Source organism: Octopus bimaculoides, chromosome 3 (assembly GCF_046866305.1).
Source record: "Octopus bimaculoides isolate indiv1 chromosome 3, ASM4686630v1, whole genome shotgun sequence".
Classification (NCBI taxonomy): domain Eukaryota; kingdom Metazoa; phylum Mollusca; class Cephalopoda; order Octopoda; family Octopodidae; genus Octopus; species Octopus bimaculoides.
Genome location: NC_142930.1, coordinates 136,032,557 through 136,053,576, shown reverse-complemented (window position 1 = coordinate 136,053,576; position 21,020 = coordinate 136,032,557). Strand labels below are relative to the sequence as shown.

Sequence of the window (21,020 nt, the reverse complement as noted above, 5' to 3'; positions counted from 1 at the left end):
GAAGCTGAAACAAGCCTGTCATATGTATGTATGTGTGTGTGCATGTGTGTGTGTGCCTGGTGTTGGTGTGTTCACATACCTGTAACTTAGGAGTGTGGCCATAGATAAGTACCAGGTTTAAAAAAAAACTAAGTACTGAGGTCAATTCATTTGACTAAAAGTTTTCAAGGCAATGATCCAGCATGGAAAGCAGTGTTAACCCTTTATCATCCACATTATTCTATCAAAAGTAATGCTTTTTTATTCACATTGTTTTGAATTAACCATGAATTATCTTCTAGCAATGAGATTTTAATAAGGAGGCTATTAAGTATTAGAATGATATTGTAAGGCTGGTGTGTGAAGCCAGTTTGGACATAAAGCAAGCAGAATATTTTGGTTGAATATGGCTGGTTTAAGTACTGAAGGGTTTAAATGATGAAGGAAAACATAGAGACACAAGGCTGGCAATTTTGAATGGAGATGGATTCCAATCTCCAATACTTGAGTGGTATTTTATTTTATGAATCCCCAAAAAGATTACAGAACTATTGAGTATGACAAGTGCCGGAAGAAATACCACAAAGTATTTTTTCCGTTTGTTTTCTGATACTCTCATGATTCTACCATTGTACTACCATTATTCATAATTAACTAAAGAAGAAGTAATAATTAAACTAATGACAATCTGAATTGATGAATAAAAGTTGTTAATACAATTTGTAAAACTGACAACATTTATTTAACACATGGTAGTTCTTAGTAAAAGGAATCACTAATATTGAAGTGGTAAGTTAATGGGCCTTAAACTTAATAAACAAATAACTATTAAATATTGAATATACATATATATATATATATATATATATATATATATATATATTAGGGGTGTATGATAATACAGGAAAATATAAATAGAGATAAAGAGTTCATTTAAACATTTAAAACACTAAATAAAATATTGGAGTAAAGTATAGAAATATGGAATATAAGAAAATATAAAAGAAAATGTTAAGTGGATTTAAAAGGATGTGAGGGAAGACTCAAGGACAATACTCTAAATGAGATGTCACTCAAATAGAGAAAAGCAATTAGTTAAAGAAATACTAACAAGAATACATTAAATGTGAAGCAAAATGAAAGAGGGGGAAATTTTTTTCAGTTCTGAGAAATTTGAATAATTAAATGATTAAATCATAGAATAATTAAAGTGGTTAATTAACTGAAAAATCTCTCAGAAACCTTTTTAAGATTCAAAAATCAAAAAGTAAAAAAATAAATTAAATTAACAAAGAATTGAAATCATTAAATAATTAAATCATAGGATAATTAAAAAGACAATTACAGGCTAATTAAAAAATTAATTAATTAAAAATAGTAAAAAAATTTTGAAATAAAAATAAAAATAAATAAAATAAAATAAGGCTTGAAATAAAAGACGAAATTGAATTAAGTATTAGCTTTGTTACAAGGTAACTGTTACTTTATTTAGACATTCATTTTATGTCTCTTATTCCATGCTAGTTTGGGTTAGATAATTACAATTTACAGAAGGCATTGTTTAAACAGGCAGACAATCTTCCTATCACTAACCCTTAGTTGTTTCTTTCTAAAATACAATTTAAGACTCATAGTAAAACAGAATGAAATGTTAATTGAAACCAAATATTTTCATGTAAACTCAACCAAAAATTCTTCCAGTATCAATTTAAACGTTAACTTTGCATATTTGGGGAGGTATAATCCATAACAAGTAGCTGCAGAAAGAAAAAGAAATGAAGTTAAGTACAAAGAGGGATAAATAGGAGAATATAAACTGGAAACAAAACAGTCCCAGATAATAGCAGATCTCTAAAATGGTTTCTCTCATCAGTGTGTCAAAAACTGCAGTAGAGTCTAGTTAATGTAGCCCAGCACATAACTGGTACTGAATTTGTCAGATCAAAAGAGAATGAGCCAACAATGGAGCTTCTATGTGATCCCTCAACTTGCAAGAAATAGCAGCTATATCTTGCTTCACACTTTAGCATTTAAACTGGTGGATTTGGCTTCTCACACCCACCCTAGAATATCATTCTAAATGTAAACAATCATAACAGTGGAACCTTGAAGCTATGAGATAATGCATGAATAATTCAAAATAATGAGAATAAATAAGCATTATATTTGACAGAGTAATCTGAATGATAAAGGGTTAAATAACATGCAACTCTCTTAAAAGAATAAGCAGACTTTTAAATATTGAGATCCTAGATCTACAATGCCTGGAGTGGGGGGGGGGGGGGAGATAAAATGAAGATAGACAGCATAAATAGATCACGTTAATGATGACAACACCAACAACAACTCCCACTACCCCCACTCATATCCTTACAACCACACCACCATCACTACCCAAAGGAGATCAAATTAAAAAAAAAAAATTAAAGCCTAGTAGAATTTGAACACTGAATATTGAAATAATGAAATTCATTATCATCATCATCATCATCGTTAAATGTCCATTTTCCATGCTGGCATGGGTTGGACGGTTTGACTGGGGACTGGCAAGCCAGAAGGCCTCACCAGGCTCCAATCAGATCTGGCAATGTTTCTACAGCTGGATGCCCTTCCTAATGCCAACCACTCTGAGAGTGTAGTGGGTGCTTTTTACATGCCACTGGCACGAGAGCTAGTCAGGCAGCACTGGCATCAGCCATGTTCAGATGGTGCTTTTTACATGCTACTGGCACAGGAGCCAGTTGAGTGGGATGGGGGTGGGAGTGGGGGCATCGACACAGGGAGCCAGTCAGGCAGCACTGGCAATGACCCATGCATGAATGGTACTTATTGTGTGCCACCAGCATGAGAGCCAGTGAAGCGGCACAGGCATCCGCCACAACTACAATTTCCATTTGATTGTCATTTGATTTTACTTGACTCAACAGGTCTCCTCAAACACCGTGTGTCGCCTGACAATTCAAAGGTACTTTTTAAATGGGCTGGTTATGCAACACTGCTTTAGGCTACGGCTGTGATCTCACCTTACTTACTGGGTCTTCTCAATCACAGCATATCTCCAGAGGTCTCTGTCTTTCATCATTGCCTCTGTGAGGCCCAATGTTCAAAGGTCATGCTTCACCACCTCATCCCATGTCTTCCTAGGTCTCCCTCTTCCACGGTTCCTTCCACTGTTAAGAAGTGACACTTCTTCACACATATATACGCAGCACATGACCATGCCCGCGCAGTCGTCTCTCTTGCACACCACTATAAATTATTTAATGGGCTAGCTCTCTACTATCTATTCTCATTTTATCACCCCCGCCCCAGGCATAGTAGATCTAGAATCTCAATATTTAAAATTCTTTTAAGAGTGTTGCATGTTATTTAACCCTTTATCATTCAAATTACTCTGCCAAATATAATGCTTATTTATTCCCAGATAATGATGAAGCCATTTTCTAAACCAACTGCAATCCGGGTTGTACACAGCGACAGTCTACTTGCTTTTATAAAGTAGTGTAGTAAATGCATAATTTCAAACTTTAAGTGGGCAAAATTATATTACAGAAGTAATTTTGGATGATGACAAAGCCTTGTAATTAGATATATAATCAATTTTTAACATAGGCAATGTCTAACAATTTGGGACATCATTGATTAAGATCAACTCCAGTTACTGATTTGGAGCTCATTTTTATTGAACTTAGAAGGATGAAAGCCAAAATTGATCTTGGCAGGATTTGAAATCAGAACTTAATGTATCTAAATAGTCTAATGAATAATTGCAGAGGATAAATGTTACCTAAGTGGTAATCCCAGATAACAATGAAGCCATTTTCCAAACCAACTGCAACCCGGGTTGTACACAGTGAGGTGGTCACAATTTTGATGGCAGCAGCAAATGGCCACACCATATCTGGATCAGGAGATTCGGAATCTGAAGTAAAAGAAAAAGATTAACTATTAATAGAAGATAATATAACATGAATCATCTTCATTATTAAATCCAGCATTAGCATCATGATAACATCTTGAAAACCTTTAACCAATAACAATGTTGTTCACAAAATTTATTATAATTAAAACAACTTTTATCTTTTATCTTTTAATTGTTTCAGTCATTTCAGTCATGCTGGGGCACCACCTTGAAGAGATTTTAGTCAAACGGATCGACCCCTGTACTTTTATTAAGCTTGGTACTTATTCTATTAGTTTCTTTTGCTGAACCGCTAAGTTACAGGGATGTAAATAAACCAGCACTAGCTGTCAAGCTGGTTTGAGACAGACACAGAGACATACGTATATAAATGATGGGTTTTTTTCAGTTCCTTATTTCTTTACTGCCCACAAGGGGCCACACACAGAGGAGACAAACAAGGACAGACAAACGGCTTAAGTCGATTATATTGACCCCAATGCATAACTGGTACTTATTTAATCGACCCAGAAAGGATGAAAGGCAAAGTTGACCTCGGCGGAATTTGAACTCAGAACGCAGCGGCAGATGAAATACCGCTAAGCATTTTGCCCGGCGTGCTAACGTTTCTGCCAGCTCGCCGCCTTTTCAGTTTCTGTCTACCAAATCCACACACAAGGCTTTGGTTGGCCGGAGACTATTGCAGAAGACACTTACCCAAGGTGCCATGCAGTAAGACTGAACCAGGGACCATGTGGTCGGAAAGCAAACTTCTCACCACACAGCCACGCCTGTGCCTATGGAAACTAAAAAGAAAGTGAATTAAAAAAAAAAAAAAATTCTAAAGGTACCAAAATATGAAACTGAATTTGGAATCCAGTCTTGTGATTTACCATTTAAGCCAACCTATTGTTTTATTATTATCTATCATCACTGATACACAAACAAGTATTACACTATATCTGTTGCCAGGACACCAACTTTGAAATGATCCAGTCTGTCTATCTATAAACAAGTGAGGGTGGCAAGCTGGAAGAATCGTTGGCATGCCGGGCGAAATGTGTTACATTCTGAGTTCAAATTTTGTTGAGGTTGACTTTGCCTTTCATCCTTTCAGGGTTGATTAAATAAGTACCAGTTACGCACTGGGGTTGATGTAATCAACTTAAACATGTTCTCTGTCCTTGTTTGTCCCCTCTATGTTTAGCCCCCTGTGGGCAATAAAGAAATATCTATAAACAAGGGGGGAAAAAACTGCAGAAGGGAGCTTGTAAATCTGACAAAGGATTCATTTATCAGCCATAACAATTTTAACAATGCCTATGGGTGTAGGCTAATGTGGATTGGCTTCTTGCTCAGGTGGACTAGCTCTGAACATTGTCAGTTGTTGGTGGTTGAGGTTGGTTATGCCTACAAAAGGAAGAGTTTCTTCTAAAGAGAAACAGGAAGAGAATAAGACATTCTGAACAAATCTTTGCTTACCTTTCTTTAGTTTCACCAGTGAATACCGACTGAGAATATGACAGTTGGTTGACCAGACAAGAAGGGAAGGTGGAGTGGCTACAATGAGAAAACAGAAGCTATAATATGCAACACACACACACACACACACATGTTACACAATGTTATATGCACATGTATACTGTATACTTTCATATATTGCAATATTTTATTTTGCTTACTATGAGAAATTTAAAATATAAATGAGGGTAAAACTAGGCTGCAGTATTATATTAGACTGTAAAAAAATATATAAATACGACGAAAAAAAATATGGCAATGAAGATCTTGGAGACAGTAATCCTGCAACATCTAACTACTAATGTACACATCTCATTGCCTGTTGTAATAAAATACTGTATATCTAATGGCAATTGTTAATTGTCAGGATGTTGGTGGCATTTGTAGTAATACATTCTATTGAATAGAGTGATAATTAAATATAAATGATTTTAGTTTAAAATGTGCAAGTTATTTAATGATGTATGAAAGTAGTGGTGAAAAAAAAAATCTTTTGTAGACATCCCTTAAAATAACAGCTATACTGCTTACAGCTTAAAATTTTATCTTTAAATCAAGAATTTGCTGAGAAAAACAAGGAAATTTGAAATAGTTGAGAGCAATATTAAGCCTATGGAAAAGAAGATAATGAAATGATAGAATGAGACTGATGAAAAGTTAAATAAAAAACGAATGTCAATAGTTATTTAGAGAATCATGATGAATTAGACTGTGATGGCTTTAAAGTGATAAACTCAATTTTATGAATATCGACCTTTATTTTGGAAAGTGTGCTGCAGGATTTGTTCAATAGCTTTTTGCACAAATGTTACTAACCAAAATCAGGAACCGTGCCAGTCTAAATGGCTGCATTTGAGTTTGTTGCTTTTTTTTTCTTTTTTCATTTTATATGATTCATGCTTTATTCTTTGCAGTAATATTTCTTTCTATTTTTGGCAGGACACCAGTAATTTTGAGGGGTGGAGGGAAGTCATTTGGATCAATAGCAGTACATGGCAAGCACTTATTTTATCAACCCTTGAAAGGATGAACGGTAAAGTTGACACTGGCAGCATTTGAACTCAGAATGCGAAGAGGCAGGAGAAATGTTCCTAAACATTTTGTCTGCCTCAGTAACAATTTTACCAGCTTGCAGCTTTTCTTACAATAATTTCTGAAGTGGCTGAGTTCCTTTTGAGTGTTGGGTCTCACAGAGGTGAGGTAGCTGAGTTCCTTTAAGTGTTGGGCATTATGGAGGCAATGAAGGAAACATTTGGCATTATGTTGTGCTTGAAAAGAAGACCCACCAAGCCGAGCAAAATCAGTAGTGGCAGATACCAGTGTCATGCAAATAACACCCATGCTAGTGGCATGTAAAACCATCCACTACACTCTCGGAGTGGTTGGCATTAGGAAGGGCATCCAGCTATAGAAAACCATGCCAAATCAGACTGGAGCCTGGTGCAGCCTTCCAGCATGCCAGCCCAGTCAAACTGTCTAACCCATGCCAGCATGGACAATAGATGTTAAATGATGTAAAAAAAAAAAAAATTCTGAAAGAACATGAATAACCATGATTGTACATGGTAAGGGAAAGGGTCAGCATTATATGAGAAATTAAAATATGTTACTAAATTTTAGCTATAAAAAGTGAGGGTCACATTGTAAACATAAACAAGAGCATACTGTGCTGGAATAAGGACTTATTTTTTTAGTCTGGAGAAAAAAACAATTTTGACACATGACTGTTTACAGGACCTCCAAGACTGACGGGAGGGGTGGGAGAGAATAAAGTATTCTGAAACTGATGACCTGATTTGAATGCTAATAACAGAGTGAACTCCATAAAAGGTACCCAAAGTGCCAGGTGGTAGTGTTAAGAGACAATGTACTAAGTGTACTACCCAATTTGGTCTTAGCAGAATTTGAACTCAGAGTGTAAAGAGCTGAAACAAACACCACAAGGCATTCAACATGACATTCTTATATCATCATCAGCAGCAGCAGTAGCAACAGCACCAGCTGCAATGGGTTGGATGGTTTGACAGGATCTGATGAGTCTGAGGACGGCATTGTGCTTGAGTGTCTGCTTTGGCTTGGTTTCTATAGATGGATGTTTTTTTCCAATGCTAACCACTTTACACTCGATACTGGGCACATTTTTTCATGTCACTGGTGCTAGTGAGTTTGCCATACATTATGAAATCCGAGGGGTGGGGAATAGCTTTATGCTAGGAGAAGAGGGTTAAGGTTTTTGTTGCAGAGGATATACATGGCTATTCACATTTAGGGGAGAGAGTCAGAAGTGAATCAGTTGTAGCTGTGTAGAGATAAATAATGGTGATGAGGTGTCCAGGTGATTCCTCAAGGTATGAAGTGAGCAGAAGTGAGTGAGGACAGAGAAACTACAAGTGTGAATGAGTGGGGTTTTGCAAGAGTGTATGGGGTGGGGAGAGATAGGGGAAGGGAGGTAAACAATAGCTGTATAGATTGGGGAGAGTTGAAAGATGAGTGCAAGGAGACATAGACACAGGGGTTGGGGATGGTCAATGGTGTATGAGTTGGGGAAAGTAGGGGGATGCTACAAGAGGGCAGGGCACTCTACCAAGTGCATTTTTTTTATTCAACTCTGAAAGGATGAAAGACAAAGTCAACCTTAGCAGGATTTGAACTCAGAATGCAGATAACCAGGACAAATACCACAAAGCATTCTATCTGATGCTCCAATGACTCTGCCAATTCACTGCCTTTCATAATTTTTGACAAGAATCACACATTGCATGTATTGCTTAAAAAAACAAATGCCCTATCAATTACAACACAGGTAAACTGCAGTTTCCTTCACTCAAACTATGTGAATTTTTATATGGCTGTGTGTGCATGTGTCTGTATGCATATGTGTTCTCTTTACTTTTTAATTCTTTCAATTCTTCCATCCCAAAAATGACTTGTTTTGAACTAAGGGGAACAAAGCTACATTCTTAGAATTCATTCTTCAAAAACTGTATAAATTAATGTTGAAAAGTTACTGGCCTTTAAATGCTAAGCTATTCCAGTGTTGAGTCTGTACCATAGACAGAGAACATAGATCCTTTGCTACTATGAAGAAAAATCCAGTTCAGCAGTTGGTATAGCTTTCAATCCTAAAATTCAGTGCTACACCTTCCAGGATCATTATCATTATCATCATCATCATCATCCTTTTGTGTGTGTATTTATGTGCATACTTGTGTGCGCGTGTGTGTGCGTACGTGATAAAATACTTAACTCTGTTCAAGTTTTATCTTTTTTACTTTACATGTTTCCATATTTTCTTTATCAGATTTCTGCAGTTGACTTTTAATGGTTGACTTCCTAAATCTATATCCAATCTTTCTATAGGATCATGGTCACATCATAAATTAAATTGAATATATTTGGTGTTTGTGTTGTTGTTTCCTTTAAGACCTTCCTGCCAAAGGTTTGTTGGCATTATGCCTCAGTAGTCATTTATTGAGTCATATGTCATAGTAGTCAAATTTTGACTGCCAGGCTATTTTTTTGCATGTGACTATGTGAGTAGGCATGTATGTGTGTATTCATACATATGCACACAACCAGATTGAATGGTGCAGCCCAGGTGTCGAAACCATAATGATATCTGTCGGGCAGCTGATGATGGAGGTATGTTGGATTGTTGGTATGGCTGTTTTTGTATATGTAGAATAGTATTATAACACATCCCTTTGATATATATGGTTTATATAACTTTTAAAAAAACAAAGTACTATACCAATTAGCCTATTCTCTATGCTGGCATGAGTTAGAGGGTTTGACAGGAGTTGACCAGACTCCATTTTGTTTGTTTGCTATGGTTTCTATGGCTGGATGCCCTTCCCAATGCCAACCACTTTACAATGTGTACTGGGTGCTTTTAATGTGACACTGGAACAGGTACTTTTACATGGAACAAGTACCCATGGACCAGCAAAACTAGGACCATTCAGCTAAGTGAGGGACATAGAGCACATGCCTGAATGTATGGGTGGCCATGATTTTGCTTAGTTTGACATGTCTTCTCAAGCACAGCAAACCACCAGAAGTTTCGGTCCCTTGTCAGCTCCTCTGTGAGGCCCAGAATAATGGGCTTCACATAATTATAATTAATTATGCAGTACTTATACTACTGGCAAACAGTGACCAGCAAGTTCCACATGACACCTATGTACAACACGATGGGCAGGGTTGGAGATAGCTGGATGCTTGATCTTTTGGACTGTTAGTATAACACCCAATCAACCCGAGTATGCACATGTATGTGGTTCTATTAAGAGCACAGTAGGTACCAGATGTTTCAGTTTTTGGTCAATGAACTAGAACTGAGTCACCTATGTTATCGTTAAAAACAACTACATCCATGATCCATTTGTTTAATAAAATATGGCAGAGAAGAAAATTAAAGGACAAAAGCAAAATGAAGCAAAACATAGATTTTCATCATTGATGCATCATAGTTATAAAAACAAGTTGTAGTTTTTATTTTATAACAGTTGATGCATCTCTCCCTTTATGTTTTAAATTGCTTCCTTTATGCTGGTCTCCAGCTATTGCAGAGTGCACTGGCTCATGTGATAACGAAAAATTAATAAATAAATTACTAAGACAGAAAATTTTCCAATCAGATTTCCATCATTGATGTGTCTAGTTATAAAAAGCAGGCACTCAAGTACAGCATTCCAGGAAATTTCTGAAATATTTCACTTCTGAATTTGATTGATTATTTCAGGGAAGAAGCTTTTGAAAAATTTACTGTCAATATTCCCAATGCAATACTTACTCACCAGTTTTGTAAGTCAGAAATTTCTAAAATGGGAATCTATACATTAACTTCCACCTCACCATTTACTAAACAAACGAATAGTTAATAAAACTCTATCTTTGTATTGTGTTCGAAATGAAATACTCAAAATAATGTAGTTACAGGCATGGCTGTATGCTTGAGAAAATTACTTTGCAACAGCATGGTTTCTGGTTCAATCCCACTGTGTGACACTTTGGGCATTTGCCTTCTATTGGAGCCCTGGGCTAACCAATTGACTAATGTCTTGTGAATGAATTTGGTAGATAGAAACTGAAATGAGACTGTTGCATACGTGCATGCATGCGTGTGTGTGTGTGTGTGTGTGAGAGTGTGTGTGTGTATGCATGTGTGTATGAATGCATGTATATGTGTATGTATGTATGTGTTTGCATGTACACTAATGTTGACATCATGTCACTGTCAAAAACATTATGTTGTTTGTTTCTAGAGAAAACATGTCTGGTTATGGTAAATATTACATTGCATGGAAAAAGGTGAGGCTTGATAACATGAAGAGTATCTGGTTGTGGACAATCTGCTTCAACAAATTCTGTCCAACACAGGCAAGCATAGAAAAGTGGATGTTAAGTTATAATGATGATGAGGATGATGCCCTCTGCCATCCTCTTAAATTTCTCTCTCTCTCTCCTTTCTCTCTGTTAGTATGCTACCTTAAAACAATGTGTAATGAGGATCTATGCAGTAGTGGCTTCCATAATCAGAGTTTCCACACACACACACACACACACACAATCATCATCATCATCAACATTTAACGTGTTGTCCATGCTGGCATGAGTTGGATGGTTTGACCAGGGCTGGTAAGCTGGGGAGCTGCACAGATTCCAGTCTGATTTGGCATGGTTTTCTATAGCTGGATGCCCTTCTTAACGCCAACCACTCTGAGAGTATAATGGGTGCTTTTATATACCACTGGCACTGGTGCCATTTGCACGACACCATTGTACGTTTACATGTCATTGGCATGGGTGCAAATTTCCGTGACACTGGTATCTGCCACAACTGTGATTTTGACAAGTCTTCTTCTCAAGCACAACATAATGACAAAGGTCTTGGTCATTGCCTCCATGAGGCCCAACACTTGAAAGGAACTCAACCATTTTGCCTCTGTGAGGCCTAACGCTCAAAAGGAACTCAGTCGTTTTGCCTACGTGAGGCCCAGCATTCAAGAGATGTTTTTATGTGCTACCAGCATAGGTGCACTTGACTTGATGGGTCCTCTCAAGCACAGCACATCACCAAAGCTCTTGGTTACTAGTCATTGTCTCCGTGAGGCTCTAAGTTTGAAGATCATGTTTCACCACCTCATTCCATGTCTTCCTGGGTCTACCTCTACCACAGTTAGAGATTGGCACTTCTTTACACAGCTGTCCTTGTCCATACACATCACATGACCATACCAATGCAGTTGTCTCTCTTGCACACCACATCTGATTCCTCTTATGCCTAACTTTTCTCTCAAGATACTTACAGTCTGTTGAATATGCAAGCTGACATTGCACATCCAGCAAAACATACTGGATTCATTTCTTTCAAGCCTAAGCCTGGCCTTGGCTGTCACAGCCTATGTTTCACTACCATGCAGCATAGCTGTTCACACACAGACATCAAACAATCTGCCTTTCATGCTGAGGGTGAGGCCATTTGTTGCCAGCAGGGGTAGGAGCTCTCTGAACTTTGCCCAGCTTAATCTTATTCTCACAGCTACACTCTAGGAGCATCTAACTTCACTACTAACCTGGTCACTGGAAGCTATCTACTACCTCTAGCTCGCCCCCCCACCCTGGCAGTTGATGGAGTGTATTTTCTGTGCATTTTCAGTGTTTATTGAACCTGTGCACCTTCTACATACAAACGTTAGTTTTCCTGTTAACCTTCCTCTGATATTACTGCACCTTTTATGTGTCCAAAGCTTACACTGGGTGCATCTTATGGAGTTTCTACTTACACCATTTGTACAGATTGAGCAGGGTCATCTACCTGAAGTGATTTGTGATTTGTTTGCCTTCCTACTGACTGAGACTATGGATTTTGCTAGGTTGGCTCTAAGGCCCTTTTATTCTAGATCTTGCTTCCATACCCAGAACTTCTTCTCTAGTTCAGGTATAAGAGCAAGGTCACCAGCATAGAGAAGTTCCCAGAGGCAGCCTGTCTTGAATTTCTTTGTTATTGCCTGATGGACTATTATGAACAAGAGAGGGGTGAGTACTGGTCCTTGGTGAACCTCCTACATGTACCCTGAATTCTTCACTATACACATTGCCCACCTTCACCTTACTGGTAGCATCCCTGTACAAAGCTTAACAGCTCATCTATCTCTAGTTTCCACATTGACCACCAGGTAAGGGATCAAGGGACTGTCAAAAGCTTTCTCCAAGTCAACAAAAGCCAAATACAAAGGTTTATCTTTGGCTAGGTAATTCTTGTGCAGTTGCCTTACCAGAAATATAGCACCAGTGTTACTTCTACCAGGCACAAAACCAAGCTGCATCTCATCTAGACTAACTCTCTCCCTAATTAGTTGGGTTATGACTCTCGCCACAACTTTCATCACCTGATCCAACAATTTCATACTTCTGTAATTATTTCTATCTAAGTATCACTTTTACCTTTGTAGCAGTTGACTATAGTGCTGCTTCACCAGTCATTAGGTATGACTCCTTCATGAACTGCTTGATTTACAATATGGGTGACTAAACCATAACCCACACTGCCAGATATTTTAAGCATCTCAGTAGTAATTCCTGATGGGCAGGGGGCTTTCGCTGTCTTCATATCCCTAATTGCATTATCTACCAGAGTACTGTCGATTCGGGTAGCTGGTCCCTCAAATGGGTCAACATTTGGCAGACTCTTCACCTCCCATTCATACTCCACATTCAGCAGTCTTTCATAATAGCATCTCCAAGTTTCTTTCTTTGCAGACTCATTAAAAGCAAGAGCACCATCATCCATGCAGACACATTTCTCTCATTGTGGACAAGAAATGGAAGAAGAAATGGCTAGCTTTGCCACTGGAAAACTGAAATAGCAGTGAAGGACAATAGTGAGGCAAAAATGATAGAAACACATGAGTATTTATAGGGGTATGATCCTAGAAGTTATTAGAAAAAGTAACGAGTTACAGGTTACAAAGTTAATTTAACTCAAGAACATTAGTATGTAATATATGTTAAATGAATGAAAAAAGATGAACGATTAAAAACTAGAGAAGTTTCTTAGCTTAGCAGCTGGAAACACACACATATATATATATGACAATATATATACCTCTTAAAGGGATGTTAGCATCTAAATTCCCCAGTTTAATCCAGTGCATCAGTGAAATACTAAAATAATGTTAGCTTCTCATTGATGCAGATGGGTATATTATCATTTATGTAACAGAAAGGAAAATGGAGAAATCGACAGATAGACATCAATTTATTAAAATAACTCCAATTTTAAACAACATTGATTTCTTATAATCTACAATTGCTTCTATATTCAATTAATTCAAATTACAAATAATTAAATTATCGATGCATTTTGAATATAGTAAATTGAATATTTCATCAAGGTTAGAAATCTACATAAAAAGGAATCATATCCCAATGGATTGAAGGATCATTGGTAGACTTAGCATATCAACATACATTATGAGCGTGTGTGCATGTTAATTTTTTTTTTAAAAGAACGTTACTGTGTATATATGTGGAGGCGCAATGGCCCAGTGGTTAGGGCAGCGGACATAGGATCGCGGTTTCGATTCCCAGACCGGGCGTTGTGAGTGTTTATTGAGTGAAAACACCTAAAGCTCCACGAGGCTCCGGCAGGGGATGGTGGCGAACCCTTCTGTACTCTTTCACCACAACTTTCTCTCACTCTTTCTTCCTGTTTCTGTTGTACCTGTATTTCAAAGGGCCAGCCTTGTCATACTGTGTCACGCTGAATATCCCCGAGAACTACATTAAGGGTACACGTGTCTGTGGAATGCTCAGCCACTTGCACGTTAATTTCACAAGCAGGCTGTTCTGTTGATCGAATCAACTGGAACCCTCGATGTCGTAAGCGACGGAGTGCCAACTGTGTATATGCAATTTTGTTTTTATTGTTATTTTCATTTCTATTTTATTTGTGTGTGTGTGTGTGTGTGTGTGTGTGTGTGTGTGCATGTTAATATATTTGGAAAACAAAAAAAAAACCCATTAGATTTGCATAAACAATACTTTCAGATATAGTTAGTGGTAATTAAATCTATTTATTCTTAAATATTCATTATTATTGATGAGAGTATGAATGATAGTATAGCTTAATTAGTTAATTAAGAATTATTTTCCAAGTTATTTAGTCATAACTGCTAATTTTAACAATTAATTACTAAATTTTTTAATTAATAGAGTTTATACTATTAATCATAGTTATTGTTTACTGTGTATCACATAACTATGATGGATTTAATCTGCTTACTGCATTCAGTAGCTGTATTTTAATAATAAGAGAATACTAAAGGATAATATTTGAGGAATATATTAATACTTACAAAATTATATCTATTAACTGATTAATATATACTTTATTTCATTCTAATATTAATTCTTATTTTAATTATAATTTTAATTTTTAAAAAAATGCTTACTTATATCTATTAGATAATCAATTTATAATTTCAGTAACTTTTTAATTCAAGTGAAATTTTTAAACACAAATTTGTTGGTGTGTACACAGGATAACCCTCCCTCACTCTTACTATTAAGAAGTTTATGTTTAGAAGTTAAAATTTGAAAAATTTCACCAATGCAAAGATCACAACAAATATTTCCAATTTCATAGGAATTGGCACGGCTTATGATTTCTCACTTTAGGTTACATATTTTATTTTTGTCCTTTAAGTCCCAAATAAATTTGCTTAGACTGGTATGAGGTGGTTTGTTTCTGTTTTTAAATGTGCATTCATGGTTGGCTATTCACTTTTTAATATAATTTTTCCTGGATCCTATGTAAAAATAGTTTTTACCCTCAGATTTCACTTTACATCTATACACTACATTTTTTGCTTGCAACAATTTTTAAGCAAACAGTTATCTTTAATTTTGAAATCACAATATATATTTTTATCTTTCTTTTTATTTTTTTTATAGAATTGCATTCAGTATTGTTATTGCTTACAGCATTAGTTTTTTGGTTAAGATGGGATAGAATGAGGGTTATTTCCCTTTGTACTTTAGAGGGTTTATTAGCACATTCATTATACTCAGAATCATTTATGGTATCCTGTACTGTAGCTGTACTAAAATTCGTTAACTTTTTATTGTTAAGTGATGATATAATCTGGGAAACATTAGTTGAGACAGAAAATCCAATACAGAGTTTACTGGGTTAATCATAATACTTACTTTCCTTAGTAAAGTGTTTTGAAAATAGTTTATAAAGAGATTTAACCAAGTTACTTTTAATTTGGTTATTGAATGGAATAATTAACCATATAAGATTGTGCTTATTAGAGGTTCCAATACAATTATCCAATTGCGAATCAATTTTACTTATATATAGGGTATGTCATTTAATTTCATTTTTATTTTCATGAATATCATTAGATGAATGAAGCAATAAATTGGTCTTCATATGTTGGATATCATTGTTATTTAATGTATATTTATTTTCATTTTTACCCTTATTTCTATTCTTTCTAAACTTTAAAAAATTCCCGTTACTATCTGTTATTCCTATCACTGTAGTGTATACTTGGTGCATAACCTCTGCGTATATCTTGCCCTACTGAGCGCTATGTTGTAATAGTTCATGTTTTTGTTGAAAAGTTTCTTGTCTGATGATAAATTTGAGATTCTTCTACATATATTGTAAGCCATAGAATTTGTGATAGATATAGGATGATTACTTCTGATATATGTTTAAGGTTGGTGTTAGGTTTATGGAATGTTTTATGGTTTCCAGTAACAAGGTTAAGGTTTACATCTAAGAACTTATGTTAATAAATAGATGTCTATTTATTGATTTTTCCATTTTCTTTTCTTATATATATATATATATATATATATATATATACATTATCCTCATCATCAATTAGAATCTGTTTTCCAAGCTGGTATGGGTTAGACAGTTTGAGTGAAACTAGCAAGTCAGAAAGCTGTACTAGGCTCCGGTCTTGTTTGGCTTGGTTTCTATGGCTGATTGCCCTTCCTTACACCAATCACACAAAGAGTGTAGTGTGTGCTTTTTACATGTCACCAGCAAAGGTGTTTTTCTTATATGCCACTAGCACTGGCCATGATATATATATTTATATATAAATATATATATATAAAACAATCCCTGTATGTGTTGTTGGTTGAATTGGTTATATTCTTCCTCCTCTACCTTCAAATTAATTACCTTTTGATAATGTAAAACAGAAAACAGGAAGCTTAACAAGAGATACACCATTACATACCATTATTACATCCAGATTCCAGTATAGGATCTGGTTGTATAAACTTGAAATTCTGAATCCTAGAAAATAAGAAATCAGAAAATGGAAATTAATAATGGCAGAATTGCAATAAATATATTGGTTTCAAATTTTGGCACAATGCCAGCAATTTCAGGGGATGGGATAAGTCAGTTACATTGATCCCAGTGCTCAACTGATATTTATTTCAGTTCTATATTTAAGAGATGAGGAATTATGTACATTATTTACATTCGACGGATATTTGTCCTCATCGTAACCACTACGTCATATGCCCGTGGGCATATGGCATAGTGGTTAAGAGAGCGGGCTACTAACCCCAAGATTCCAAGTTCAATTCCAAGCAGTGACCTGAAAAATAATAATAATAATAACAACATCGAAGAATACCTTAGGAATGAGAACCCAGGTTCGAAATTTCCCCCAAGACACCTGAAGAAAATGGAGTGTATATCAGCCGAAACGTGTTAACAACAAACAATATGAGGACAAATATCCGTCGAATGTATATAATGTAAATAATGATATTTATTTTATTGACAATCCGAGAAGATGAACGGCAAAGTAGACTTCAGCAGAATTTGAACTCTGAATGTAAAGACAGAAGAAGTGCTGTTAGGCATTTTGCCCAGCATGCTAATGCTTCTGTCAGCTTGCTGCCTTAACTATTTAAGTTTAACTCAGATGTGATCCAGACTTATGTAAGCCAGGTACTCCATTATGACCATCCCATCTTTCTCACAAGTGCAGTGCAACAAGGACTACACTACTAATGTGTATTTCTTTTTTATTTCTATTACAATGGGGTGTGAACTGAGAAATATTTGACTTCTATATCAACAAGGATCTTATCTTGCAAGCTACTTGGTTATCTCACTTGTACTAAAAAGCCCCTAATGCACTCTGTGTAGCGGTTAGCATTAAGAAGGGCATCCAGCCATAGAAACCTTGTCAAAACAGACATTGGTGCTTGATGCAGTTCAATGACCAATCAGATCCGGTGAAACTTACCACAATATGACAATATGGAATATGGATGCTAAATGATGATGATGACAATTTACCACATTGAATGACCACATGGAGGCTCCCTTTTTGGCACAACCTATATATTTATGAATTTGCATGGTTTACATGATTTATTTACCCACTTCAATCATTAGATTGTGGCAATGCTGGAGCAATGCCTTCAAGAATCTTAGCTCATCATATTGGCTTTGGCTCTTATTCTAATCATAAAATTATTTTTTGTGAGTGGATTTGGTAGACAGAAACAGAAACAAGCAGCAAGCTGGCAGAATCGTTAGCACGCCGGGCAAAACGTTTAGCGGTATTTCGTCTGCTGCTACATTCTGAGTTCAAATTCTGCCGAGGTCGACTTTGCCTTTCATTCTTTCGGGGTTGATTAAATAAGTACCAGTCATGCACTGGGGTCGATATAATTGAATTAATCTGTTTGTCTGTCCTTGTTTGTCTCCTCTGTGTGTAGCCCCTTCTGGGCAGTAAATAATAAGAAATAGGAAACTGAAACAAACCCACCGTATATGTGTGTATATGCATGTTGTACATATGTATTGCTGACTTAACAATGGGCTGCTAGAAGCACAAATATGCAAATTAAGCCATCTGGCTGCTTGCAATACTAACTTCAGGAAACCTGCCAGTCACCTAGTCACCTACCATTCTGGCAGACACACTAGCCAAATTCACTACATCCTCACCAGAAAAGGGAAAGATGGCTGCTTATAAATGCCAAAACCTTCCCAGGCGAAGAACGTACCCCTCAACATAGACTAGTAGTTAGTTAGCGACTTCAGGATTGGGGTTAAATGGATGCCTGGTAGATGACCAGCATGGAGGAGAAGGGTCTGGAAGCTTAAAGATCCTACAAATGGACAGAGATTTAGAGACATATTACTCGAAGCCTTTGACAAAATTGAAGGGGATAAAGCTTCACACAATGTGGAAGACAACAGGAGGTTTCTATGGGACAACATGCTGAGGGCTGCTGACCAGATCTGTGGATAGTGCAAAGTCCCCTTTCAACCCAAAATAACATGGTGGTGGAACAATGTTGTTGACAGGGCTATTTGAAAAAACAAACAGGCTTGGAAAGACTAGAAGAATGGTGGTATCAGGGAATTGTATCAGACTGCCAGAAGGGAAGCTAGGAGACAGGTTTATTTAGCCAGAGGGGAAGCAGATTAGAAAAAATTCAATTTCAATTTAAATATGTGCTAATTAATAGCCTAAGATAAACATGGTAGATGTTAAAATACCACATTATTTAAGTTTGTTACTTTTTAAAATATTTAAAAGTGCGAGTAGAACAGTGTACACACAAAACTCTAAGGTCTAATCTGTTATTAATCAGGTTAGGATTGTTTCTAAGTTTAAAAATTTCATATGTTTCCATGGAACATAATTCACATCCATATCTACTATTTCTATAAGGTCGGGCTTTTCTTACAATTTCCCATTTAAGGCTAAAACTAGTACCACTGCACATATATATATATATATATATATATATATATATATATATACACACACATACACATGCACACACAGACACAGACACACACACACACAAACTCTCACACACATGCATGCACACACACACACACACATACACACACACAAACATACACATTCATACAAGGTATGATTAAAGAGGAGTTCCAGAAATTGCTTCCATTAATGGAAATGATGGTGGATAAATTGTATGGTTTCTGAAGGGGACTACTTTGAAGGAGATTAAATGCTGAATTGAAACACATTGTAGTTTTCTTGTTATAGCAACAGTCTCGATGCTTTTTGATTAGACATCATCTTCATCCTTAAATACAAACGTATACACACACACACACACACACATTGTGCTTGTGTAGTAAAGAAGTTTGCATTGAAACTACAAGGTTTTCAGTTCACTACCATTGTGTAGCACTTTGGCAAGTGTCTTCTGCCATAGCTCCAGATTGATCAATGTTTTCTGCGTGAATTTGATAGCAAGAAACTATACAAAATCTGCTGCATATATATATATATATATATATATATATATATATACATTTGTGTGTATGTATGTGCATATATAAGTGTGTGTGTGTGTGTGTGTGTGTGTGCATATGTGTGTATAAGTACATATTCTTTTATTATTACCTCCGCCTTTGCTAAGGCAGAGGTATTGTTTTCAGTCATGTTTGTTTGTTTGTTTGTTTGTCCGTGGACAAGATATCTCAAGAACTGCTGGATGGATTTGGATGAAACTTTCAGGGATGTTTGGCCTCATGACTAGCATGAACTGAGTAGATTTTGGGATCGATTTGGTACTGGACAAGGATTCTGGACTATTTTCCTGTTCTTTTTCACTTAATTTTTTAGAGCAGTCAGGTTCATTTTTAGTATTCTTGTTTGTGAGAGCAGTTGAGTTTATTTCAGCTACTTCTCATTTTAAAAATCATCTCTGGCTAATCATTGAGAGGACATTGGTGTCACCTTGGCGGAGGTTTGCCTGCTCTGAGTGCCCTTGTTTTACATGTTTTTAAGGCAGTGAGCTGGCAAAATCGACCCCAGAATTTATTTTCTTTTCAAGCCTGGTACTTATTCTATTGGTCTCTTTTGCCAGACCATTAAGTCACGGGGATGTAAACACACTAACACAGGCTGTCAAGTGGTTATGGAGGGGGGGGGGGGACAAACACAGACACACAAATAGATATATACGATGATCTTCTTTCAGTTTCCATCTACCAAATCTGTTCACCAAGCTTTGGTCAGCCTGAGGCTATAGCGGAAAACACTTGCCTAAGGTGCCATACAGTGGAACTGAACCTGGAAACATATGGTTGGGAAGAAGCAAGCTTTTTACTACCCAGCCAAACCTGCACCTACATATTCTTTTATTCTTGTATTCTTTTACTTGTTTCAGTCATTTGACTGTGGCCATGCTGGAGCACCACCTTCAGTTGAGTAGACCGACCCCAGGATTTATTCTTTCTAAGCCTAGTACTTGCTCTATTGGTCTCGTTTGCTGAACCACAAGGTTACAGGGACGTAAACACACCAGCATCAGTTGTCAAATGATGTTGGGGGGACAAACACAGACATATATATATACACACACATATATGGTATAATGGTATATATATAGCATATAGTATATAATATATATATATATACATATACACATACATATATGGTATAATGGTATATATATAGCATATAGTGTATAGTATATATATATATATATATATATATATATATATATATATATATATATTTTAAAAATAAGTGCATTTTCAAACCTTCTTTCATATATATATATATAT

The 21,020-nt window shown here is 36.3% G+C and overlaps 1 protein-coding gene across 2 annotated transcripts in view; it reads right to left on the bottom strand.

The window, feature by feature from the left end:
• LOC106875092 (WD repeat-containing protein 93) overlaps positions 1-21,020 on the bottom strand; it is a 105,012-nt gene that overhangs the window by 49,864 nt on the left and 34,128 nt on the right. For both annotated transcript variants that reach the window (XM_089349704.1, XM_014923069.3), the window contains exons 8-10: positions 16,672-16,730; positions 5,363-5,440; positions 3,767-3,901 (exon numbers count right to left, since the gene is read on the bottom strand). In XM_089349704.1, coding sequence (XP_089205830.1) covers positions 3,767-3,901; positions 5,363-5,440; positions 16,672-16,730 — 272 coding nt within the window. The remainder of the gene's footprint in view (positions 1-3,766; positions 3,902-5,362; positions 5,441-16,671; positions 16,731-21,020) is intronic.